Source organism: Taudactylus pleione, unplaced genomic scaffold (genome assembly GCF_031769625.1).
Source record: "Taudactylus pleione unplaced genomic scaffold, aTauple2 ptg000434l, whole genome shotgun sequence".
Taxonomy (NCBI): domain Eukaryota; kingdom Metazoa; phylum Chordata; class Amphibia; order Anura; family Myobatrachidae; genus Taudactylus; species Taudactylus pleione.
Window position 1 is genome coordinate 6,017,815 of NW_028284836.1, and position 26,808 is coordinate 6,044,622.

The 26,808-nt window shown below is 46.8% G+C and overlaps 1 protein-coding gene across 2 annotated transcripts in view; it reads right to left on the minus strand.

Moving 5' to 3' along the window:
- The window catches only part of ADCY3 (adenylate cyclase 3), a 219,802-nt gene that overhangs the window by 66,091 nt on the left and 126,903 nt on the right, over positions 1 to 26,808 (minus strand). For both annotated transcript variants that reach the window (XM_088447575.1, XM_088447574.1), the window contains exons 3-5: positions 12,091 to 12,221; positions 4,815 to 4,926; positions 2,514 to 2,641 (exon numbers count right to left, since the gene is read on the minus strand). In XM_088447575.1, the coding sequence (XP_088303701.1) occupies positions 2,514 to 2,641; positions 4,815 to 4,926; positions 12,091 to 12,221 (371 nt within the window). The remainder of the gene's footprint in view (positions 1 to 2,513; positions 2,642 to 4,814; positions 4,927 to 12,090; positions 12,222 to 26,808) is intronic.

The window sequence follows — 26,808 nt, forward strand, 5'->3', positions numbered from 1 at the left end:
CCTGATCTATTTAAAAAAAAAAAAGACGTGTAGATTTATGACCCCTTTCAATCAAATATGGATACCCCAATACAACATGATAACATGAAAGCTCCTGAAATTACTGGCAATATTGTTAGTGGTACTGATGGGCAGTTATGTATAACAGACACATTACTGTGTTATAGGTCACAATAACTGGGCGCTGAGAATACCTCTGCATTACCTGCAAATAGCAGACGATGGGGGCTGCCATGTCGGGCAGAGTTCAACTCAAACATGATTTGTCTGAGAATAATTAAAACCCAGCTGCCACTCCTGCTTGACAGAGTGGCAGCTTCCATTTCTCCTGTGCTGCTTCTGTAATTGGATACCCCAAAATAGGTGCCCGTTTATTTATTACTGAGAATGGGCAAGGCCTACTGGGACACAAAGTACCAGGCAGGTGGCACAAATTCATGCCAACCATGCCTGCTCCACCTGTATATCAGCTCTTTTATGCGGGGGGGGGGGGGGGTCTCATATCTGTCCTGCCTCCATGATGCGCAGATGTTACAGTAGTGGTTATAATGCCCTGTATGCACTGCTTGCAGCATACAGCGCTGCTGGACATGTCACAGCTTTATAAATATATAATAATACTAGTAATAATACTGATGCAGGGAACATAGTAATACAGAACATTACAGAGATATAGTGATGGGCAGTACGGGCAATGTTGTGGGTAAAATCATTTAAGACCAGAGGTAGATCTATTATGGGTGCAGGGATCCCTTCAATCAATGGAGCCCTACTCCTCCAACTTTGCACCCAGAGCAGGGGCAGACTGCTAGGGCTGTGGGCGCCACGTATCCGGTGCCCTATTCAAATATATGATGCAGGAAGCTGCGCAGAAGATAGATAAGATTCCCGCACGGTGCCAGAGTCTTTGCTGTGTTCTGCACAGTCGCTAATTCCATATTACTGGCCGTAGGGAGGGAGACCGCGCAAAGACCTGCACGTGGGCCCTCTCCTGTCTGTTTCGGTAGAGATACAGGGCCTGATTCAGAGTTGGGAATAGAGGGCCTGATTCAGAGCTGGATGCTCTGACAGAGCGCTCGCTCTGAATCAGGGCCGTCCTTCTCTGTTTAGAGCGGCCTCCTGCTCGCTCGTATAGCTGTGGGTGGCCACCCACAGTTATAGCGAGCGGCCAGGAAGATGTTCCTGATGGTCAAGATCATTGCGACCATCTGGCTTGCGACGAGACCCTTGTGTTAGGGTCTCGCTGCCGCAAGCCCTGGAGTGCTTTTAGCTCTATCAGAGCCGAAGGCACTCCCACTGACATCACTTGTGATGTCAGTGGGGCCGACCCCAGACGGTAGGCGTTCACATGGGAACGCCTCCGTCTGGGCAGTCACGCCCCCGGCACGCCCACCAAAGGGGGCGTGCTGTCACTCACCATCGACAGCACGCCCCCTTTGGTACGAGACCCATAGCGACGGCTGGCCCGTTGCTATCCGGGTCTTGCGCTTGCGCACGATGGAGCCGGGTCCGTCGTGTGCATGCGCACTGTGCCAACATTGACCCGCTTGCGAGCGCTCAGTGCTCGCAAGCGGGTCTGAATCAGGGCCAGAGAGAGATATCTCTCTCAACTGATCATCATGGTGAAACCATGCTGCACTGCAGGTGGGTCAGATGTAAAATGTGCAAAGAGATTTAGATTTGGGAGGGAGGTGTCCAAACTGACATCTAAATCAGTGTAATAATAAAGCTGTGCAGTATTTGTGGGCTAGTTTACCCTGCATGTAAAAAAATTATATATTTACACCCCTTGCATTGCAACACGGTTTGTTCAGGTTCACAGTTGAGAGCGATATCTCACTCTGGAGCTCATTCAGACCCGCTCGCAAGATGTGATCGCTCGCTGGTAAAAAGGGGCCGGATATTTAAATTAAGCGTTCGCACTGAGTCGCGTAAGGACACCCACTGTGTGTTAGCGAGCTACGGCAAAGTGCACTCGCAAGTGTCTGAAGACGCCCCCTTGCCTCTCGCAAAACACGTCATCTCCGGGAAATGTATGATTAATTGGGACCATCGTGAGCCATCGGAGCTGCTCGCAGCCCTTGGGGTTGCCTTTCCGTGCTGCAAGCACTGAGATCAGTGCAGCCTGCAATACATGTAGGTGACGTGTTCAATGACGCTACTTTGCTAATTATGCATGCCCTTTAAATGGCGTTTTGGCAGGCAGACACGCCTGCGTTCGCAACACCACTCTCCCGCATCTTCCCCTGTTTCCACCCACAAACGGCGCTATCTGTCACTCAAAGCAGCGACTTGATAGTGGCTTACAAGCTACCTAAAGCAGATCGCAACGAATGGCTTGCGCACGCGCACTGCGAATTATACGCATGCGCAGATGGGCGAAAATCGCTCAGTGCGAGCGATCGCGCCATTAACGAGCGGGTCTGAATCAGGACCTCTATTCCCAAGTCTGAATCAGGCCCACAGTTTGATAAGAACATTGATGCACTATTGCGAAGTGTTACGGTACTTACGATATAGCATCGACCATGGCCAAACCCATCATAATGGAGCAGTAGGCGTGGTCTTCCCTGTAGTCCGGGAGGCCGCAGATACAGTAATAGCAGTCACCCAGAATCTTTATCCTCAGCTGGTGGTATTTCTAGGACACAAGATGAGGACACAGCTGTTATATGTGCACTTCAGGCTGTGATCCGAGGGTTGGGTATGAGATCCTGGTGGTCAGGGTACCAACACCATCAGGTATGTTACCTAACGCTAACCCTTACCCCTAACCCTCCCTCCCCGGTGCCTGAACCTAGCCTCCCCCCCTAGTGCCTAATCCTAACCTCCCCGTCCCCACACCCTAAATCTAACCCTCCGCCCTTAGTGCCTTACCCTAGTGCCTAACCCCTAAATCTAACCCTCCCCTAACCCCCGATACATACCTTCAGGATGCCAGCGGTCGGGATTCTGGAGCCGGGATCCCAACTGCTGTTGAGATTCCGATGCCGGTATTTTGACCATCAGCATCCAATCTGCCGGGACGCTGACTACCTCCCGTGATCGGGCATTGCAGCTAGGGTTACTACAGTATAATATCCCTTTAATCAGGGACTTATATAAATCACACAGGATGAGGTCAAAATTTAGACAGTCAAAACTTAGGCAATCAAAAAGGTCGACACCGAAGTGATCGACGTGGGCATAAGGGCGTCAGGGTCATAAACAGGGTCCGGCATGTCGACATGAACAAAAATGTTGACATTGAAAAAATAGATGTTGACAGTCAAAATGTCGAGAGGTTCAAAATGACGACAGACATAATATAGGCAGTTAAAATATAGACAAATCATAATGTTGACAGCAGTATGTAAGACACAGTTCAACTGTAATCATACAGTAGCTAAATAATAACTAATGGTCACCAGTAAGCAGTGAGCCTGTCATGTCAGACTGATTGCAATTAGCAACTCAGATAACACTACACTTCTTATGCTAATTGCAATGAAAATATTCAGTCTGATTATAATTAGCCTAATGCTATGAGTCCAACAGATAGTGACCTACTGAGAGCTGATGTGGGACCCCATATAGATTTGTACCTGTCAATATAATGGTATTATGAATTTATGATACAATATGGTACAATATTATAGTATTATGATACAATATGATACGATATTATAGTATGATACAATATGGTACAATATTATAGTATTATGATACAATATGATACGATATTATAGTATGATACAATATGGTACAATATTATAGTATTATGATGCAATATGGTACGATATTATAGTATTATGATACAATATGGTACGATATTATGGTATTATGATGCAATATGGTACGATATTATAGTATTATGATGCAATATGGTACGATATTATAGTATTATGATACAATATGGTACGATATTATAGTATTATGATACAATATGGTACGATATTATAGTATTATGATGCAATATGGTACGACATTATAGTATTATGATGCAATATGGTACGATATTATAGTATTATGATACAATATGGTACGACATTATAGTATTATGATGCAATATGGTACGACATTATAGTATTATGATGCAATATGGTACAATATTATAGTATTATGATACAATATGGTACGATATTATAGTATTATGATACAATATGGTACGATATTATGGTATTATGATGCAATATGGTACGATATTATGGTATTATGATACAATATGGTACAATATTATAGTATTATGATACAATATGGTACGATATTATAGTATTATGATACAATATGGTACGATATTATGGTATTATGATACAATATGGTACAATATTATAGTATTATGATTCAATATGGTACGACATTATAGTATTATGATGCAATATGGTACGATATTATGGTATTATGATGCAATATGGTACGATATTATGGTATTATGATACAATATGGTACGATATTATAGTACAATGATGCAATATGGTACGATACTATAGTATTATGATGCAATATGGTACGACATTATAGTATTATGATACAATATGGTACAATATTATAGTATTATGATACAATATGGTACGATATTATGGTGTCTAAGTTTTGAATGTCTAAATTTTCAATGTTGAAGAAATGTACCCAACCCGAATTACACAGGTTCTGCGGCTGACTAAAACCAGGTGAAATGCAGAGGTGAAGTACACACCCACTGACGCACTCGCTATATATCGGCCGTTCGCTTGTCCGGCCGGCCGATATATATCATCCAGTGTGTACCCAGCTTATGTAACGCTGGATGATCCTCTCATGTGTAGCACTTGCAATGGCGTGGTTCATGTACTTACCGCTGCGAGCTTGTCAAACCGGGCGAAGAGCTCATTCAACAGTTTCACCAGCTCCTGGGCGCTGCAGTATGAGGACAGCTGTGTGAAGCCCACAATGTCTGCGAAGAGAATGCTGCCGGGAGACACAGAGAACACAGTCAAATGATAATCTGCAAAGATTGTAATTCTAAGCACCGCTCCCACAATTCCTCATATGCCACACCCCCAATCCATCCAGATCATACACAGTCCTACCAATCCATCCAGATCATACACAGTCCTCCCAATCCAACCATATCATACACAGTCCTCCCCATCCATCCAGATCATACACAGTCCTCCCAATCCATCCAGATCATACACAGTCCTCCCCATCCATCCAGATCATACACAGTCCTCCCAATCCATCCAGATCATACACACTCCCCCCAATCCATCCAGATCATACACAGTCCTCCCCATCCATCCAGATCATACACAGTCCTCCCCATCCATCCAGATCATACACAGTCCTCCCCATCCATCCAGATCATACACAGTCCTCCCAATCCATCCATATCATACACCGTCCTCCCCATCCATCCAGATCATACACAGTCCTCCCCATCCATCCAGATCATACACAGTCCTCCCAATCCATCCAGATCATACACACTCCCCCCAATCCATCCAGATCATACACAGTCCTCCCCATCCATCCAGATCATACACAGTCCTCCACATCCATCCAGATCATACACAGTCCTCCCCATCCATCCAGATCATACACAGTCCTCCCAATCTATCCAGATCATACACCGTCCTCCCCATCCATCCAGATCATACACAGTCCTCCCAATCCATCCATATCATACACAGTCCTCCCAATCCATCCATATCATACACACTCCTCAAAATCCATCCATATCATACACACTCCCCCCAATCCATCCAGATCATACACAGTCCTCCCCATCCATCCAGATCATACACAGTCCTCCCCATCCATCCAGATCATACACACTCCTCCCCATCCATCCAGATCATACACAGTCCTCCCAATCCATCCATATCATACACAGTCCTCCCAATCCATCCATATCATACACACTCCTCCCAATCCATCCATATCATACACACTCCCCCCAATCCATCCAGATCATACACAGTCCTCCCCATCCATCCAGATCATACACAGTCCTCCCCATCCATCCAGATCATACACAGTCCTCCCCATCCATCCAGATCATACACAGTCCTACCAATCCATCCAGATCACACACAGTCTTCCTAAACCATCCAGATCATACACAGTCCTCCCAATCCATCCGATCATACACAGTCCTCCCCATCCATCCAGATCACACACAGTCCTCCCCATCCATCCACATCACACACAGTCCTCCCAATCCATCCAGATCATACATAGTCCTCCCCAGCCATCCAGATCATACACAGTCCTCCCAATCCATCCAGATCATACACAGTCCTCTCAATCCATCCAGATCATACACAGTCCTCCCCATAAATCTAGATCATACACAGTCCCCCCAATCCATCCAGATCACACACAGTCTTCCCAATCCATCCAGATCATACACAGTCCTCACCATCCATCCAGATCATACACAGTTCTCACCATCCATCCAGATCACACACAGGGGGTCATTCAGACCCGCTCGCGAGCGGCAGTACGCTCGCAAGCGGGTCGATGTTCCCCACTGTGCATGCGCACGATGGAGGGAGCTCCGTCGTGCGCATGCGCGAGACCCGGGGAGCGACGGGCTTCTATCGCTCCGGGTCTCGCACCAAAGGGGGCGTGCTATCGATGTTGATTGACAGCACGCCCCCTTTGGTGGGCGTGCCGGGGGCGTGCCTGCCAGACGGAGGCGTTCCCATGGGAACGCCTACCGTCTCAAGCCGGCCACACTGACATCACTAGTGATGTCAGTGGGAGTGATTTTGGCTCTGATAGAGCCAAAATCACTCCAGGGCTTGCGGCAGCGAGACCCTACCGCAGGGTCTCCATCGCAAGCCCGATGGTCGCGATGGTCAAGACCATCGCGACCATCATCATGGACGCTCGCTATAGCTGTGGGTGGTCACCCACAGCTATACGAGCATCCAGGAGGCCGCTCCATTTTCATGGAGGAGGGCCCTGATTCAGAGCGAGCGCTCTGGTCAGAGCGTCCGGCTCTGAATCAGGCCCACAGTCTTCCCAAACCATCCAGATCACACACAGTCCTCCCAATCCATCCAGATCATACACAGTCCTCCCAATCCATCCAGATCATACATAGTCCTCCCCAGCCATCCAGATCATACACAGTCCTCCCAATCCATCCAGATCATACACAGTCCTCTCAATCCATCCAGATCATACACAGTCCTCCCCATTAATCCAGATCATACACAGTCCTCCCCATCGATCCCGATCATACACAGTCCTCCCCATCCATCCAGATCATACACAGTCCTCCCCATCCATCCAGATCATACACAGTCCTCCCAATCCATCCAGATCATACACAGTCCTCCCAATCCATCCAGATCATACACCATCCTCCCAATCCATGATCACACACAGTCCTCCCCATCCATCCAGATCATACACAGTCCTCCCCATCCATCCAGATCATACACAGTCCTCCCCATCCATCCAGATCATACACAGTCCTCCCCATCCATTCAGATCATACACAGTCCTCCCCATCCATCCACATCATACACAGTCCTCCCATTCTACACATGCGCAAACTACACACCATCGAAGATGTACGCTAACCATTGGGATATCGTACATCTCTGAATCAGGCCCTCAGTCCCACAAAACATGAGAGACAGAAAAACACAGGGCCTGATTCAGAGATCGTCACTAATGCCGCTGCAGCTGTGAATTTGTATGCAGTGGCTGCGCAAAAATATGCTAATTACGTACAGTATAGTGTACAGGTGCACATAAGCATCACTGTAGGGGAGTACATAACATTCTAGTGCTGGTACATGTACATGGTGATAGAGAGATGATAGCTGAAATCATAGTACAGTATAGTGTATAGTGCACACAAGCACCACTGTAGGGGAGTACCTGACATTCTCGTGCCGTTACATGGACATGGTGTTAGAGAGATGATAGCTGGAATCCTAGTACAGTATAGTGTATAGTGCACACAAGCACCACTGTAAGGGAGTACCTGACATTCTCGTGCCGGTGCATGTACATGGTGTTAGAGAGATTATAGCTGGAATCATAGTACAGTACAGTGTATAGTGCACACAAGCACCACTGTAGGGGAGTACCTGACATTCTCGTGCCGTTACATGGACATGGTGTTAGAGAGATGATAGCTGGAATCATAGTACAGTATAGTGTATAGTGCACACAAGCACCACTGTAAAGGAGTACCTGACATTCTCGTGCCGGTACATGTACATGGTGTTAGAGAGATGATAGCTGGAATCATAGTACAGTATAGTGTATAGTGCACACAAGCACCACTGTAAGGGAGTACCTGACATTCTCGTGCTGGTGCATGTACATGGTGTTAGAGAGATTATAGCTGGAATCATAGGGCCTGATTCAGAGCCGTTCGCTATTTGTGGTCGCTCGTTTAAAAACAAGTGGTGGCTATTCAAATGATCCGTACGCACATTGCAGTCTGTTCACACCTCTAAGTCTGAACGAGCGAGCAAAACATACGCTCGTTTATTTGTTAAAAACGCCCCCTGGCCGCTCGCATCCTACGTCATGTCCGCTATTTATTAGATTAATCGAGTACATCGACCAGCGTATGAACTGCTCGCTATTCTTGTGGTTGGTGTTTGCTACCACAAATTTGCGAGCAGTTCTGGCTATAAAATAACCCAGTGACGTGGTCAATGACGCTGCTGTTTTAAATATGCACACCCATAAAACGCCCGTTTGGACCTTTAAGCACGCCTGCGTTCGGATCTCCACTCCCCATTTTCAAGCACCTTCCCCTGTTACCACCCACATACGCCTCATTCTGTCACTCAAAATAGCAGGCCCTCGCTATATTGCGTACCAACGATTTTCGGCCGCACTGACTGGTTCGCGCATGCGTACTAAAAACCGTACGCATGCGCAGATGTGCAAACATCGCTCGGAACGAGCGTACTGCCGCTAACGAGCGGCTCTGAATGAGGGCCATAGTACAGTATAGTGCATAGTGCACACAAGCACCACTGTAGGGGAGTACCTGACATTCTAGTGCCGGTACATGTACATGGTGTTAGAGAGATGATAGCTGGAATCATAGGGCCTCATTCAGACCCACTCGCAAGCGGCTGTCCGCTCGCAAGTGGGTCGATGGTGTGCACTGCGCATGCGCACGACGGAGGGAGCTCCGTCGTGCGCATGCGCCAGACGCGACAAGCGAAGGACTTTCCTTCGCTCGTTGTGTCTGATCAAAGGGGGCGTGCTGTCGATGTTGATTGAAAGCACGCCCCCTTTGGTGGGCATGCCGGGGGCGTGCCTCCCAGACGGAGGCGTTCCCAAGGGAACGCCTACCGTCAGAAGCCAGCCCCACTGACATCACTAGTGATGTCAGTGGGAGTGATTTTGGCTCTGATAGAGCCAAAATCACTCCAGGGCTTGTGGTCGAAAACCCTGACCACAGGCTTCTGGTCGCACTGGCGATGGTCGCGATGGTCAAGACCATCGCGACCATCATCCTGCACGCTCGTATGTGCTGTGGGTGGTGGCCCACAGCTATACGAGCGTCCAGGAGGACGCTCCATTTTTATGGAGGATGGCCCTCATTCAGAGCGAGCGCTCTGCTCAGAGCGTCCGGCTCTGAATGAGGGCCATAGTACAGTATAGTGCATAGTGCACACAAGCACCACTGTAGGGGAGTACCTGACATTCTAGTGCCGTTACATGTACATGGTGTTAGAGAGATAATAGCTGGAATATAGTACAGTACAGTGTATAGTGCACACAAGCACCACTGTAGGGGAGTACCTGACATTCTCGTGCCGGTACATGTACATGGTGTTAGAGAGATGATAGCTGGAATCATAGTACAGTATAGTGTATAGTGCACATAAGCGGGCTGGCTGTAGGGGAGTACCTGACATTCTCGTGCCAGTACATGTACATGGTGATAGAGAGATGATAGCTGGAATATAGTAGTATAGTGTATAGTGCACACAAGCACCACTGTAGGGGAGTACCTGACATTCTCGTGCCGGTACATGTACATGGTAGATAGATGATAGCTGGAATCATAGTACAGTATAGTGCATAGTGCACACAAGCACCACTGTAGGGGAGTACCTGACATTCTAGTGCCGGTACATGTACATGGTGTTAGAGAGATGATAGCTGGAATATAGTACAGTACAGTGTATAGTGCACACAAGCACCACTGTAGGGGAGTACCTGACATTCTCGTGCCGGTACATGTACATGGTGTTAGATAGATGATAGCTGGAATCATAGTACAGTATAGTGTATAGTGCACACAAGCACCACTGTAGGGGAGTGCCTGACATTCTCGTGCCGGTACATGTACATGGTGCTAGAGAGATGATAGCTGGAATCATAGTACAGTATAGTGTATAGTGCACACAAGCACCACTGTAGGGGAGTACCTGACATTCTCGTGCCGGTACATGTACATGGTGTTAGATAGATGATAGCTGGAATCATAGTACAGTATAGTGTACAGTGCACATAAGCGGGCTTGCTGTAGGGGAGTACCTGACATTCTCGTGCCAGTACATGTACATGGTGTTAGAGAGATTTTAGCTGGAATCATAGTACAGTATAGTGTATAGTGCACACAAGCACCACTGTAGGGGAGTACCGGACATTCTCTGGCCGGTACATGTACATGGTGTTAGATAGATGATAGCTGGAATCATAGTACAGTATAGTGTATAGTGCACATAAGCGGGCTTGTGTAAGGGAGTACCTGACATTCTCGTGCCGGTACATGTACATGGTGTTAGAGAGATGATAGCTGGAATCATAGTACAGTATAGTGTATAGTGCACATAAGCGGGCTGGTGTAAGGGAGTACCTGACATTCTCATGCCGGTACATGGTGTTAGAGAGATGATAGCTGGAATCATAATACAGTATAGTGTATAGTGCACACAAGCACCACTGTAGGGGAGTACCTGACATTCTCGTGCCGGCACATGTACATGGTGTTAGAGAGATGATAGCTGGAATCCTAGTACAGTATAGTGTATAGTGCACACAAGCACCACTGTAGGGGAGTACCTGACATTCTCATGTCGGTACATGTACATGGTGTTAGAGAGATGATAGCTGGAATCATAGTACAGTATAGTGTATAGTGCACACAAGCACCACTGTAGGGGAGTACCTGACATTCTAGTGCCGGTACATGTACATGGTGTTAGATAGATGATAGCTGGAATCATAGTACAGTATAGTGTATAGTGCACACAAGCACCACTGTAGGGGAGTACCTGACATTCTCGTGCCGGTAAATGTACATGGTGTTAGAGAGATGATAGCTGGAATCATAGTACAGTATAGTGTATAGTGCACACAAGCACCACTGTAGGGGAGTACCTGACATTCTCGTGCCGGTAAATGTACATGGTGTTAGAGAGATGATAGCTGGAATCATAGTACAGTATAGTGTATAGTGCACATAAGCACCACTGTAGGGGAGTACCTGACATTCTCATGCCGGTACATGTACATGGTGTTAGATAGATGATAGCTGGAATCATAGTACAGTATAGTGTATAGTGCACATAAGTGGGCTGGCTGTAGGGGAGTACCTGACATTCTCCTGCCAGTACATGTACATGGAGTTAGAGAGATTTTAGCTGGAATCATAGTACAGTATAGTGTACAGTGCACATAAGCGGGCTTGTGTAAGGGAGTACCTGACATTCTCGTGCCGGTACATGTACATGGTGTTAAGAGAGATGATAGCTGGAATCATAGTACAGTATAGTGTATAGTGCACACAAGCACCACTGTAGGGGAGTACCTAACATTCTCGTGCCGGTACATGTACATGGTGTTAGAGAGATGATAGCTGGAATCATAGTACAGTATAGTGTATAGTGCACACAAGCACCACTGTAGGGGAGTACCTGACATTCTCATGCCAGTACATGTACATGGTGATAGAGAGATGATAGCTGGAATATAGTACAGTATAGTGTATAGTGCACACAAGCACCACTGTAGGGGAGTGCCGGACATTCTCGTGCCGGTACATGTACATGGTGTTAGAGAGATGATAGCTGGAATCATAGTACAGTATAGTGTATAGTGCACATAAGCACCACTGTAGGGGAGTACCTGACATTCTCGTGCCGGTACATGTACATGGTGTTAAACTGCTGCAGCTCCTTCTGTTTCTGGTCCTTCTTCATGTCGTTGAGCATCTCATCTGCAATATGTTTGGGCAGAATAGAGAGGAGGAGTCTTTCCTGCAATGGGAAGATAAACAGAAGCCAGGATTAGAGTGAGCGACTGTCCTTGTCTTCTAGGAAATACTAGTCCATGAGGTACCGGACTGTACATACAGAGTTAGCACCACCCTCCTGCTGCAAGGAACATACTCAGTATGGTGAATTCAGACAACAGAAACCGGTGGCTTTCTAGCTGTTGTGGAACTACAAGTCCCAACATGCCTTGTCATTATTAAAGCTTTGTGTATTTGTGTCAGAGATATGTGAATGTGACTTTTTGTTGCTTAGCCTGATAGAAAGTATTGGGAGACAGGAGATGCTGGGACTTACAGTTCTACAACAATTAGAGCCACAGGTGGCCTATCACTGACTGCAATTAATTAACAAATACAATTTATTCATATAAGAACGTTACCAGTGACTGTTCTTCTTTTGCGCAACACCCACTTAAAGCCCATACCCCAGTGAGTACACACAGAGCAGGCACCGCCTAATAAAATAACCACAGTAGTCACGTCACTCTGACATGAGGCACCTTGTGCCTCATGCCTCCTTGATTTCACTAGTTTCTAATTAAATGTTCTGTAACTTGTTGCCCACAACACGGGGGATGCTTTCCATGTGGGGCAGGCCTACGTCACGCACCATTGTGAGTACAAGCTATAATCATAATAAAATGTAGTTATATGTGAAATACTCATTTCTCCACACTTTTAACATAATCCTTGCAACACAGATATAGAATATATCTGGTGAATTGTATTCAGCATACAGATTAAAGCTTGCTGCACACTCACATACACAAGATATAGGTGCAGATATCAGAAAATGAGCGCAATATTGTTGCTTGTTTTGCCACAAAGTGATCCGCAAGCTGAAGTAACAGATCCCATGGTGATCCAGGCGCTCGGCCTGAATGCAAACGTGGAAGTAACCAGAAACAGCGGATCCATACTATCTGCGTAATGAACCTTGGCGCAAGCGCAAATTATTTCAGGCGCATGCTTTGATAGACTTCCAGTAGCGCATGCAGATGGGGTTTCGAAGTACCCAGAAACCACCCCTGAGAGAAGTGAGAGTGGTCACCATGTGATTACGCCCTGCCCCCTCACAGCAAAATGCAGTGATTCACGGATCAAACGGGAGGAGGCGGAGCCAATATTATGCAATTCCATTACAATCACTTAATTTGGCTTTTGTCACTTTCGATTGACTGGCGAATCGCAGCATTTTGTGGCAAGAGGAGAGGGGCCTTATAACATGGTGCCTAGTCCCGTCCCCATCTACAATCTGCAGCTGCTGCCTACTCACCCGGAAGTCGCAGGAGGCTCACGATTTTTTGGGTAGCCCCCCGCGCCTCCGGAAGTGTAGGCAGCCCTCCTGCATCCTGCTCACTTCCTAGTGAAGCGGCCAGGATGGGGAGATTTAATGGGGAATTTGCAGTTCCGCAAGGAGGGGGCGTGGCTAAACGATGGTGTTTGCGTCATTTAGCCTGCTCCCTCCTCGTGGACCCGCGAATTGCGGACTTTTCTGGGGAAAGGGGCGGGCCTAATTAAGTCATCAGTCAGGCCCGCCCCTCCCGCATGCTGAAAAAGCATTTCAGGGAGATTGTGGAAGCAGCACCTATGAGTGCGGCAGTAAAGTGGGTGTGTACTGCTACATCTGAGGGGCGTGTCCTACATGTGATGGGCGTGTACTGCTACATCTGAGGGGCGTGTCATAAACCTGACTTACATCCAAATATAAATGAGCCCAAAGCAGTATTTGTTGATGAAAACACACCGATACTTTTCAGACAATGTATGTAGCCATAGGGATCATTGTGCCTTATACCCAATGCAGGGAAATTATACTAATGATCCCATTTGAATGCATAGATCTCTGGTTTTTTTTTATATAGAACAGCTTCATAATGAGGGTAAGGTGCAATCAGGGAGATTGCTAGGGGTAAATTTGCTAAGAATCGAGATTGGTCGAGATGACAATCTCAGGAGAGTTTAGGAATGTTTTTCAACTTGCAAATTTACTAAAGGCAAAGTCGGTTGAGTTAGAGAGAGATTTCTCTCTTCTCACTCGTAAAACTCGAATCTTATCACCATCGGGCAAACTCAGAAGTACTTTTCACCTAAAAGATACAGCTCACAAATTTACCAAGAATCGGGATGACAAACTCGGGTGAGATGCCAGCAAACTCTCTGCCAAATTGAAGTTTTAAACACTCACCTCCAGAGCTGCAAGTTTGCCAGAAACATACACAGATCAGTGTGTTTTGTGTATGTTTCTGCCAGTAAATAGTTAAATTAGCATAACCAACCCCGGACTTGTCAGCCGGTCCTGGTTCCAAAAATTACAAGGAACAAAATGAGTAGGGTTCCATCGTAATTTAGGAACCAGCACCAGGCTGCAGGTAGCGGCCGCTCATTGGCTTGGACCCACGTGGAACCAGCGGGTGCGGGGAAGAGCCCCAGGCTTCAGACCAAGCCTGGGGTTTTGGGAGAGGGGGGACCCCCTTTTTGAGGGGTCCCCACCTCCCCTGAGGTCCCCGGCTTGGCCTGATTGGCTTGGGATGATAATCCTTTGGCCCTGTAGACCCGGTAATAGGGTCTCCTGGCTGTGGCATTACACCCCTGTCGGTTTAGTCTGGTGCTGGTTTTAAATATAGGGGGACACCTACGCAATTTTTTGCCCCCTATATTTTAATACCAGGACTGGCCATGCAGCCTGGTGCTGGTTCCTAAATTCCAGTGGAACCCTACTCATTTTGTTCTCCTGAATTGTAGGTACCAGGACCGCCTGACAAGTCCGGGGCTGGTTATACGTTTGGAGGGGGACCCCACGTCATTTTTTAAAAAAAAAATTTAACCCATTTTTACAGGTCTAACACACAAGCAGCCTTCACAAATCTCACTGATACGGTATGTGCAGGCTGCTAGCTCGAGAGATTAGCAGAGAGAAAACACTGCAATCTCGGGTGAGTAATCTCATCTTCACTTGCAACTCGGGGGAGATATCTCGATCTGCTTCACCATTGGCCATCTCACTTTCAGCTAAACTCACTTCTTAGCAAATTTGAGAGATGAAAAACGGGAAAATCACCTGAGATTAGGCGATGCAAATTGAGATTAAAAAAAACTAAACTCGACCATTCTTGATTTTTAGTAAATTGACCCCTTAGACCAATGGTGTCAAACTCGGGCCCTCCAGCTGCAGTGGAACTACACATCCCAGCATGCAGTGTCACAGTTTTGCTATTAGGGCATGCTAAAACTGTGGCAGGGCATGCTGGGATATGTAGTCCCACAAAAGCTGAAGGGCCCGAGTTTGATACCACTGCCCTAGACTCTTCAGGGAGACAGGGAGATTGCTGCTATATCAGGAAGTCTCCCTGACAATGAGGGAGAGTTGGCAAGTATGATTTTATATATAAATCTATATATATATATATATATATATCTATCTATCTATCTATATATATATATATACACACACATTCAGGTGCATAAATATTGGGATATTGACAGAATTTTCATATTTTGGCCTCTATTCACCACCACAATGGCTTTGAAATGAAACAAACAAGATGTGCTTTAACTGCAGACTTTCAGATTTAATTTGAGGGTAATTACATCCAAATCAGGTGAACGGTGTAGGAATTACAACGGTTTCTATATGTGCCTCCCACTTTTTAAGGGGCCAAAAGTAATGGGACTATCAACTCATAAGCTATTTCATGGACAGGTGTGGGCTATTACCTCTTTATTTCATTATCAATTAAGCAGGTAAGAGGTCTGGAGTTGATTCTAGGTGTGACATTTGCATTTGGAATCAGTTGCTGTTGACTCTCAATAGGAGATCTAAAGAGCTGTCACTATCAGTGAAGCAAGCCATCATTAGGCTGAAAAATCAAAACAAACCCATCACATAGATAGCAAAAAACATTAGGTGTGGCCAAATCAACTGTTTGGAACATTCTTAAAAAGAAAGAACGCATCAGAGAGCTCAGCAACACCAAAAGACCCGGAAGATCACGGAAAACAACTGTGGTGGATGACAGAAGAATTATTTCCCTGGTGAAGAAAAATCCCTTCACAACAGTTGGCCAAATCAAGAACACTCTCCAGGAGGTAGATGTATATGTGTCAAAGTCAACAATCAAGAGAAGACTTCACAAGAGTGAATATAGAGGGTACACCACAAGATGTAAACCATTGGTGAGCCACAAAAACAGGAAGACCAGATTAGAGTTTGCCAAACAACATCTAAAAAAGCCGTTACAGTTCTGGAACAACATCCTATGGACAGATGAGTCAAAGATCAACTTGTACCAGAGTGATGGGAAGAGAAGAGTATGGAGAAGGAAAGGAACTGCTCATGATACAAAACATACCACCTCATCAGTGAAGCATGGTGGTGGTAGTGTCATGGCGTGGGCATGTATGGCTGCCAATGGAACTGGTTCCCTTGTATTTATTGATGATGTGACTGCTGACAAAAGCAGCAGAATGAATTCTGAAGTGTTTCGGGCAATATTTTATGCTCATATTCAGTCAAATGCTTCAGAACTCATTGGACGGCGCTTCACAGTGCAGATGGACAATGACCCGAAGCATACTGCAAAAGCAACCAAAGAGTTTTTTAAGGCTAACAAGTGGAATGTTATGCAATGGCCAAGTCAATCCCCTGACCTGAATCCGATTGAGCATGCATTTCACTTGATGAAGACAAAACTGAAGGGAAAATGCCCCAAGAACAAGCAGGAACTGAAGACATTTGCAGTAGAGGCCTGGCAGAGCATTACCAGGGATGAAACCCAACGTCTGGTGATGTCTATGCGTTCCAGACTTCAGGCTGTAATTGCCTGCAAAGGATTTGCAACAAAGTATTAAAAAGTGAAAGTTAGATTTAGGATTGTTTAGTTTGTCCCATTACTTTTGGCCCCTTAAAAAGTGGGAGGCACATATAGAAACCATTGTAATTCCTACACCGTTCACCTGATTTGGATGTAATTACCCTCAAATTAAATCTGAAAGTCTGCAGGTAAAGCACATCTTGTTTGTTTCATTTCAAAGCCATTGTGGTGGTGAATAGAGGCCAAAATATGAAAATTCTGTCAATGTCCCAATATTTATGCACCTGACTGTATATACATATATACACACACAGACATTATCTCGAAGTGCCGGGAAATGTGGCTCTCCCTATGGTTTGAATGGGACCCAGCATGGATGACCTGGGTTACCCATTTCCACTGAGCCTTACCCGGGTCTTACCTGCATAAAACTCTGCTGAAGACCCAGGAAGGAACGCCGGGTCAGTCAACCCCTGAGCTGCATCCCTTGTTGACATGGCAATAACCCGGGTTTTAGCGGCAGTGGAAAAGGGGTAATAATTGTTCAATGAAAAGATCTTTTATGTATTTTAGCATACCTGACTATTAAACCATAACTGACTATTCTCCCTGAATGTCCGGGAGTCTCCCGAACTTCTGTGAGTCCGGGAGGACCCAGAGATGAGAATTTCTCATTGACAAAACATATAATAAATGCAGATACTGGCCAACTCTCCCTGATTGTCAGGCAGACTCTTTGAAATAGGAGAAATCTCCCTAACTCCCTGAAGAGTCTAGGGGGTACATTTACTAAAGTGAGAGTTTTTAGAAGTGGAGAAGTTGCCCATAGCAACCAATCAGATTCCACTTAACATGTAACTTGCACCTTCTAGAAAATAATAGCTAGAATCTGATTGGTTGCTATGGGCAACTTCTCCACTTCTAAAAACTCTCACTTTAGTAAATTTACCCCATAGCAATCTCCCTGATTGCATCTTACCACCATTATGAAAAGTATCATTGTGTTTTCATCAACAAGTAGATCTTACTAACTGCTTTTGGGCTCATTTACATTTGGATGTAAGTCAGTTTATGACACGCCCCTCAGATGTAGCAGTACACGCCCATCACATGTAGGACACGCCCCTCAGATGTAGCAGTACACGCCCATCACATGTAGGACACGCCCCTCAGATGTAGCAGTACACGCCCATCACATGTAGGTCACGCCCCTCAGATGTAGCAGTACACGCCCACTTTAGCGCCGCGCTCATAGGTGCTGCTTTCACAATCTCCCCGAAATGCTTTTTTAAAAGTAGGGAAGTATGATCTGAGATAATACACATATAGGTAAATATGGGATTTAGGGAAGCGTTCTTTGTATTACAGTTGTCCCCAGGACTGTTTCTATCCTTGTAGAAGGATTTGTATTCTCCTTCTGGCCAGAAATGGCGGAAACTCAACTTAGCCCTTATACTTATAATAGGAAGCGTTGTACTCCGTCCAGGCGCACGTTCGCAGGAAAGAGCATTTCTAGGTTCTCTGTGACCAATGTAAAAAAAACTTACATACATTAAAACTGCACTCACCTACACTCCCAGAATGTCCGGGAGGCTCCCAAATTCCGGGACAGTAGAGCAGTCTCCCGGACCCCACCCACTTCCCCAGTGGGAGGTCCGGAGGCTTGATGACACGATTTGCGTTGAATAACATCATCATGGCCCTGCCTATTTCTGCCCAACGGCGCAAACTGCAAGGTGGCACAGCGGGCAGTGTGACCATGAGAACATGAAATCCTGCAGGTGAGTATCACGGATCCCAGAGCGGAGTAATACAAGTACATAAGACAGGCAAAAGTGACACATGTAATAAAACCTAAGGATAAACTGAGTAGTATACTGTATTAGATAAAAAAATATTTTTATTAGGATGTGGTTGTAATTTAAACCTGTAACATGGAGGTGTAGGTAGGACAGGTTTTCATTAATGCTTCATCTTGTTCCCAGCATGCACATTTTCTGAAGCATCCTCAATCTTGCAAGCACGGGTGCATCCATATTTTACCATTGTACCAGGGTGCCCAACAGACTTGGAATTGGGCGCGCACGTGTACCATGATGTGTAGGACAAAAAAAAAAACACAAAACATTGCAGGTCTACATTTTTTGCAGTTCGTAAGTGACCCTTAGGGCCTAATATTGAGTCTCTCGCCGCGGTCTCTGTGTGTGTGGCTTTGCCCGGTCGCGCAGCTAATACCGCTAGAAGCCCTTCTCTGGACTACAGCCATGCAAATGAAAGTGCAAGCACTGAGGGCTTAATTCAGAGGCGGCCGTACGGTCTACGACCGCACGGCCGCCTCGATGTTTGGCCAGTGCGCATGCGCACGAGGGAGCCGGCTCAATGTTGATTGACAGCTCGCCCCGTTTGGAAGGCGGGCCGGGGGGGGTGGCAGCCCAAACGGAGGCGTTCCCATGGGAAAGCCTACCGTTTGGGGGAGCCAGAAGCTCTCCGGGGCTTACGACAAGTGAGACCCTACCCTAGGGTCTCGTCATAAGCCATGATGGTCGCGATGGTCTCTGACCATCGCGACCATCACCTGAGTGGTTGTTAGAGCTGTGGGTGTAAACCCACAGCCTAACGACCGAAACAGAGGTGGGCGGTCAGGATGCAAGCGGCCGCCCAGTTTCTGAGCGACCGCTTGCATCCTCGGAACCGCCTCTGAATGAGGCACTGAGAGCGTCTCCAGGCTCTACAAGCATGCTTGGTGCCACCATCGTCCGCACCGTTGAAACTTACACCAGCCCCATGCTAGATTCTCCCACTGATGACTACGTCACTCTCTGTAGGCCAACACTTCAGTGACACGCCGGCAACACTCTCATGAGACGCCCATAAGACACCCATCTCTGAGCGTCCGAATAGCCGCCTCCCAGTCATCTCCCAGGAACGCCCAATCTACTTCTCTGCGTGCATCAGAAATCGCAACTGCGAATGTGAATCGGGACGTAACAATAAAAAAAAATTGCTCAACTATGTCCGACATCAACGTATTCAATTAGTTTCGCTTACGCGATAAAGTTTCGCATACCGGACATTTCGCCTACATCGCGTATTTTAGTCACGCAAACTTATCGTGTGTGTACCCGCAACTCACCCTATTCAATTCTTCCAAAAGATGCAAAAAGGGAGACACGCGAAGTCAGAAGAGGCGAAAAGTGGTGTCAGAATCGAGGAAATCAGCCTGAACCCCCAAAAAAGATGCAGAAACATTGGGGATCAATGTAGTACTGCCCGATTAGCCCTAATACAACTGTTTGGGGTACTTAAGTTCGTACAATTGCCTCTAATTAGCGTCTTTGCACAAGTGGTAAAGAATAGCATAAAGCAGTATTTTATGGAGAAAATAATTAGTCCTGGCAAGTTTGGGGTACCTGAAAATGGGTGCAAGCATGGTTTAAAGTCTCTAAAGTACAGTTTTAATAATTGCAAATTTCCACCATCATAAAAGCAATCCCAAAAATACTTAACCCCTTCTTAGAGCACCCCAGAATCTGATTTTGCTAGTTTGCGATACTTGTCCCCCAACTTTGTAAATTTTTTTGCCCCTAGATTCAAGGTTCTTTTTTGGGGCGTTCCTCTCTTTTTATTTAAGTTTTTTTTTATTTAAACGCATTTGTCCTTTGGGGGGCTGTCCCAAGGGTGCTGAGTGGTTTCCCCAACTTTGCACCCCAAAATAAAAATGTTGCCCTTCTTTTCTCCTGCTATTCAGAGGGGAATCTTTTTCGCCTAACATTGCATTGGCTTTCCGCGTACGCGAACAGCGGATGGAATTGAATACGGAGATAAGTTTCCGACAAGTTGAAAAGTCGCAATCAGCGATACGTTTTCAAGAAATCTCGGCTTTTTACTTCTAATTGAATACTACTTACAGTGTGCAACAGAGCCGTAACTAGACTTTTTGGTGCCCTGTGCCAGAAAGAGCATTGGTGCCCCCTCATTTTTCAAAGGGACATAATGCACCCAAAATAAGGGCCATGGCCCTAATGGGGAAGGGCCAGGGAAGAGATAGGAGAGGCCAGGAGATGCTGGGGATGAAATAAGAGGAAGCTATAAGCAAGAATGATAATAAACAGAAATTTGACAGGCACAAACAGCGCCCCCTGACCTGTGGTGCCCTGTGCGATGGCCTCGGCCGCACTACCCTAGCTACGGCCCTGGTGTGCAACTTGGACCCTTAGTCTGTATTTCCTGCATTATAATGCTCTATGGGGGTCTAGTTACTAAGCAGTGTTAGGAGACAGAGTGAAAAGTGATAAGGTACCAGCCAATCAGCTCCCAACTGTCATCTCGCAGGCTGTGTTTGAAAAATGACAGTTGGGAGCTGATTGGCTGGCACCTTATCACTTTTCACTCTGTCTCCTAACACTGCTTAGTAAATAGACCCCTTAGCCCCCAAATATCAAACTGGCTTTAATTTATTTATTTCTATATGAAACTTGATGAAGAAATCTGTGCGGAGCAGTTTCCGGCACGGCGCCAGGCGGTACAGTCTCTGTAGGAGTCCAGTGCCCAGTTAGCAGATTGCTGGCAGACTCAGGGGGCACCGCACAGCCGATAAGTGGTTTGTACTCATTACTGGGGTAACAGTTATTAAAATGTGTGATGCAGCGGAGGACGGAGATCACGTGACCCAGCGTCTGCCGCTGTCGTGGAGAGCACAGCGACAATCTGCCCAGTGACAGCAAACATAAAACACAACCCTCACAATCATCAGATAACAATACAACTGATGTAGAAACTGTAACTCTTTCTAGGACAAGAGACAAACCTCTGGTGTACTGCAGGTGATTTGCCACGTTTAGACCTAAAGAAACGGTAAACCCCAATTTTCCGATTTGAACCAGAGGTAAAATACACTGATCAGTGGGGATGTGTAAGATTTACCGCCGGACGCAAATCCCGACGCCGGAAGACCGGCACCAGTGAAGATCCCGACTGCGCTAAAGGTAAGTACTAACTAATAACCCCCCCCTATCTATAACCCTTCATTAGGGGTGCCTAACCCTAACCCCACCCTAAGTGCCCAAACCTAACCCCTCCTTCCCCACTGCCTAAACCTAACCCTCCAGGGGAGGGGGCCTAACACTAACCTCCCCCCGGGGGTACCTAACCCCCTTCCCGTAGCCTAACCCTCCCAGGGGGGGTGCCTAACCCTAAGTCCCCCCCCCTCCCTCCCGGGGGATCCTAACCCTCCCTCCCTGCGGCTGTCCGCGTCCGGCTTACCTTCGATCGGGATGCCAGGCGTCGGGCTACCGTCATAGGTAAAACGACAGGCGTCGGGATGTTGACGTCTGTCATTTGACCCTTGCCGGGATTAGACAGTCGGGATGCCGACGGTCGGCATTTAGACCGTTGGCATCCAGACTGCATACCGTTCAGTGTTACCCTGGCTCTGTTATAAAGTATTTTTCCCCATTGTTTATAGGAATCTATCGCCCCTCCCGAAAATGTAGGAGCATGGTGGGATTTTCTGAAAGAACGACACGCCCTATTGCCCGTAAAAAGCGCTCCGTATCGCCCTATATATCAGCGGGTAGCCCGGCCCAGCGGTAAGATTCTCCTGCTCTCTCAGCAAGGATACCATCTATATATCTTTACTTGGTGGAGTCTCTGTAATAAGCATCACGCTGCGACACGTGGCGCTGCAGCACTTGTTTTGTTTTTCGCCAAATCTGTGCTTTTGGTGGCACTAGGCTTGCGCAAGTACGCAGAGAGGGGCTCACGTATGCACGCAGCAAAGCGTAACTGCACGGTGACGCAGCAAATTAACTTCAGACCCCCGTCTGTGATTTTTGATAAACGCCAGAGGTAATAACAGAGCGGGATAAAATCCTACTTTCCATGATCAGGGACATACTGATGAATATGCTCCATAAGCTTTCTAAAGGCAATCTAATCATACGGCTTTTATCCCTTAGACAAAGCTGGTGGTTTGGGCCCGGCGTCTGTGGCAGGAGCCTGTGATCCTGACTATTATCCACCTCATTATCCTGTAAGTGTATCCGGAGTGCTGAGCATGAACGCAATAATGTCATTAGGATCTGAAATAGCCTCGCACAGTAATCAAAATATTCCCACAGCACCCAGCCCTGGTAACAGGCCCCCTCCCTGCCCGCAGGACGCCTCCCCTGGGTATGACTGTGTGCCGAAGGACTGAGGAGCAGAGACAATTCTCTATACTTGCCTAATTCTCCTACATTACCTCAGCTAATCTCAGAATAAGGCTTTCACGTGGCCTTACAGCAGCATTTTACATGCACCAGAGCAGCGACATCCTCGGGGTATCTCTAGCTATCACAAAGATACAACTGCCCCTAACTGGGTATAACTAATCTGGGTCTTGGTCAGTGTGGGGATTTTGAGCGACCTGCGGGCGTCACTGAAGTTTGCAATTTCATGGCGGCATCTAGTCAGTGAAAGTCATTTACCAAAAGTATATTCTCCTGCCAATATGTACAAGTGGCATAGGCAGAGAGGGGCAGATATAAGAGACCGCGAGAGCTTACAATCTAGAGGGACAGGGCAGGTGTAGTATACTGTACCTGCCGACATCCATCTGGGAAGGTCCTGAGGGACCAATACCCCATCCCATGGGTGGAGGCATGGCGCTGCAATCCTGTCGTTGTGGCCCAGCCACCCCAGTGGTCATGGTTGTGATACGCTGCATTTTACAGCTGGGGGAGGGGTGGGAGAAGGTACGACTACATGTCATCAATGTCCACTGTATTTGTGCCCCTTATGCAATGTCCTCAGTAGTAGTGCCCATTATGCAATGTCCCCAATAGTAGTGCCCCTTATGCAATGTCCCCAGTAGTAGTGCCCATTATGCAATGTCCCCAGTAGTAATGCCCCTTATGCAATGTCCCCAGTAGTAGTGCCCATTATACAATGTCCCCAGTAGTAGTGCCCATTATGCAATGTCCCCAGTAGTAGTGCCCATTATGCAATGTCCCCAGCAGTAGTGCCCATTATACAATGTCCCCAGTAGTAGTGCCTCTTATGCAATGTCCCCAGTAGTAGTGCCCATTATGCAATGTCCCCAGTAGTAGTGCCCATTATGGAATGTCCTCAGTAGTAGTGCCCCTTATGCAATGTCCCCAGCAGTAGTGCCTCTTATGCAATGTCCCCAGTAGTAGTGCCTCTTATGCAATGTCCCCAGTAGTAGTGCCCATTATGCAATGTCCTCAGTAGTAGTGCCCATTATACAATGTCCCCAGTAGTAGTGCCCATTATGCAATGTCCCCAGTAGTAGTGCCCATTATGGAATGTCCTCAGTAGTAGTGCCCCTTATGCAATGTCCCCAGCAGTAGTGCCTCTTATGCAATGTCCCCAGTAGTAGTGCCTCTTATGCAATGTCCCCAGTAGTAGTGCCCATTATGCAATGTCCCCAGTAGCAGTGCCCATTATGCAATGTCCTCAGTAGTAGTGCCCATTATGCAATGTCCCCAGCAGTAGTGCCCATTATACAATGTCCCCAGTAGTAGTGCCTCTTATGCAATGTCCCCAGTAGTAGTGCCTCTTATGCAATGTCCTCAGTAGTAGTGCCCATTATGCAATGTCCCCAGTAGTAGTGCCCCTTATACAATGTCCCCAGTAGTAGTGCCCATTATGCAATGTCCCCAGTAGTAGTGCCCATTATGCAATGTCCCCAGTAGTAGTGCCCATTATGGAATGTCCTCAGTAGTAGTGCCCCTTATGCAATGTCCCCAGCAGTAGTGCCTCTTATGCAATGTCCCCAGTAGTAGTGCCCATTATGCAATGTCCCCAGTAGTAGTGCCCATTATGCAATGTCCCCAGTAGTAGTGCCCCTTATGCAATGTCCCCAGTAGTAGTGCCCATTATGCAATGCCCCCTGTAGTAGTGCCCATTATGCAATGTCCCCTGTAGTAGTGCCCCATATGCAGTGCCCGCTAAAGTAGTGCCCCTTATGAAGTGCCCCCTGTAGTAGTGCCCCATATGCAGTGCCCGCTAAAGTAGTGCCCCTTATGCAATGCCCCCTGTAGTAGTGCCCCTTATGCAATGCCCCCAGTAGTAGTCCCCTGGGAGCGCTGGCCTCCGAAGCAATCAGAGGCTTCTTTAGCCTCTTTAGGCAAGTTGGTCACATTCCACTGAGGGGGCTTCGCAAGCTACCGGTAGATTGCGATCAACGTTTTGGCCAGGCCGGTTTTAAATAGACACTTAATAAAAGTTATATCTTATTTAGAGATGTCCGGTTTGATTCTCCTGAAATCCATATCCAAACGAATTTAGTGAATCCAGACAGATCCAAGTCGCGGTTCTAATCTCCTGAAATGATCCAGATAAATCCGAGTCACGGTTGTGATCTTCCAGCGGTTTCGGATTCTGGATTACAAAAATTATATTGATTTAACTGTTTTTAAAATCTTTTCAGCATTTTTTTTTAAAATCCATATCCAAAACCAAAACACGAAGGTTAATCCAGATCCAAAACCAAAACACAGGGGTCAGCGCACATCTCTAATCTTATTGTTAGGAGCGCGCCACTTACAGACACGTTCTGTTAGTATGTAATGATTTATTCCTCTCTGTGCTCGCACCCTCAATCTTTTGAACAAGCAATTTCAATCTATATAATCTCAATGCAAGGGTCAACAAAAAAAAACCAAAAACACTACTTGGTTATAAGGAAATCTTCCTGGTGCGTTAGACACTTCAGGGTTAATTTACTAATGGTTGATATAATCAATTTTTAATCGATTAAAAATCGTTCCTAATAGTTCAACATCGATGTTGTGTACCAGGGGCTAAATTACATATTTACTAACAATTTTTTAATATACATTTTTAAGTGTTAGTAAACATTTAGCCCCTGAAAACAACATCAATCTTGATGGATTTAGGGCAGGGGCATTTAAGGGGCTGTGTGGGGGCGGGCACAGCTGGCGTTCCTGGAGTGGCAAGGCCAGGGACTGAGGACCTCATTCAGAGTTGGTCGTTGCGGCCGCACGGTCGTATGCCACCGATGTTCGCTAAACTGCGCGTGCGTAAAATTTGCAGTGCGCGTGCGCAAACTAGCTATTACGATCAGAAATTGCTCTCTCCTTCAACTTGGCCAGGTCGTTAGTTTGAGTGACAGGATGAGGCGTTTGTGGGTGGTTACAGGGGAAGGTGCTTGAGAACGGGGGAATGGAGATCCGAACGGAGGCGTGCCTGACTATGCAAACGGCGTTTTATGGGAGTGCATAATTAACTAAGTGGTGTCATGGCACATGTGACATGGGAGGTTTTTACACTGACTTGATCGTAGTGCTTAAGAGAGGGTATGGTCTACCTTAAAGTCTACGACCAGCTCCGATGGTTACCGATGATCTCGATTAATCCTTATATGTCCGGAGATGACGTGTAATGTGAACGATAAGGGGGCGTATTTTTAGTCTTACGGCCGCATCCTCCCCTCGCTCGTCCAGCTAACGATCCCATCTTAACAATGCAACTTGCGAGCGCTTCATTTGCATATCCGGCCCCTTTTACCTTACGACCGTGCGGCCGCAACGACCGACTCTGAATGAGGTCCTGAGTCTACAGACGCAGTTTCCAGGCCTCGCAAGCTGGCCAGCCAGAGTAAGCCTCGGCTTACTCAGCTGGCCGGCGGCCCGGTACCTACCACCATTGCAACCGATGGTGGACGGCGCTGGGCCACCGGCCAACTGAGTCGCAGTGCTGGGATCGAAAAATGCAGCAGGGGGTGTCATACAG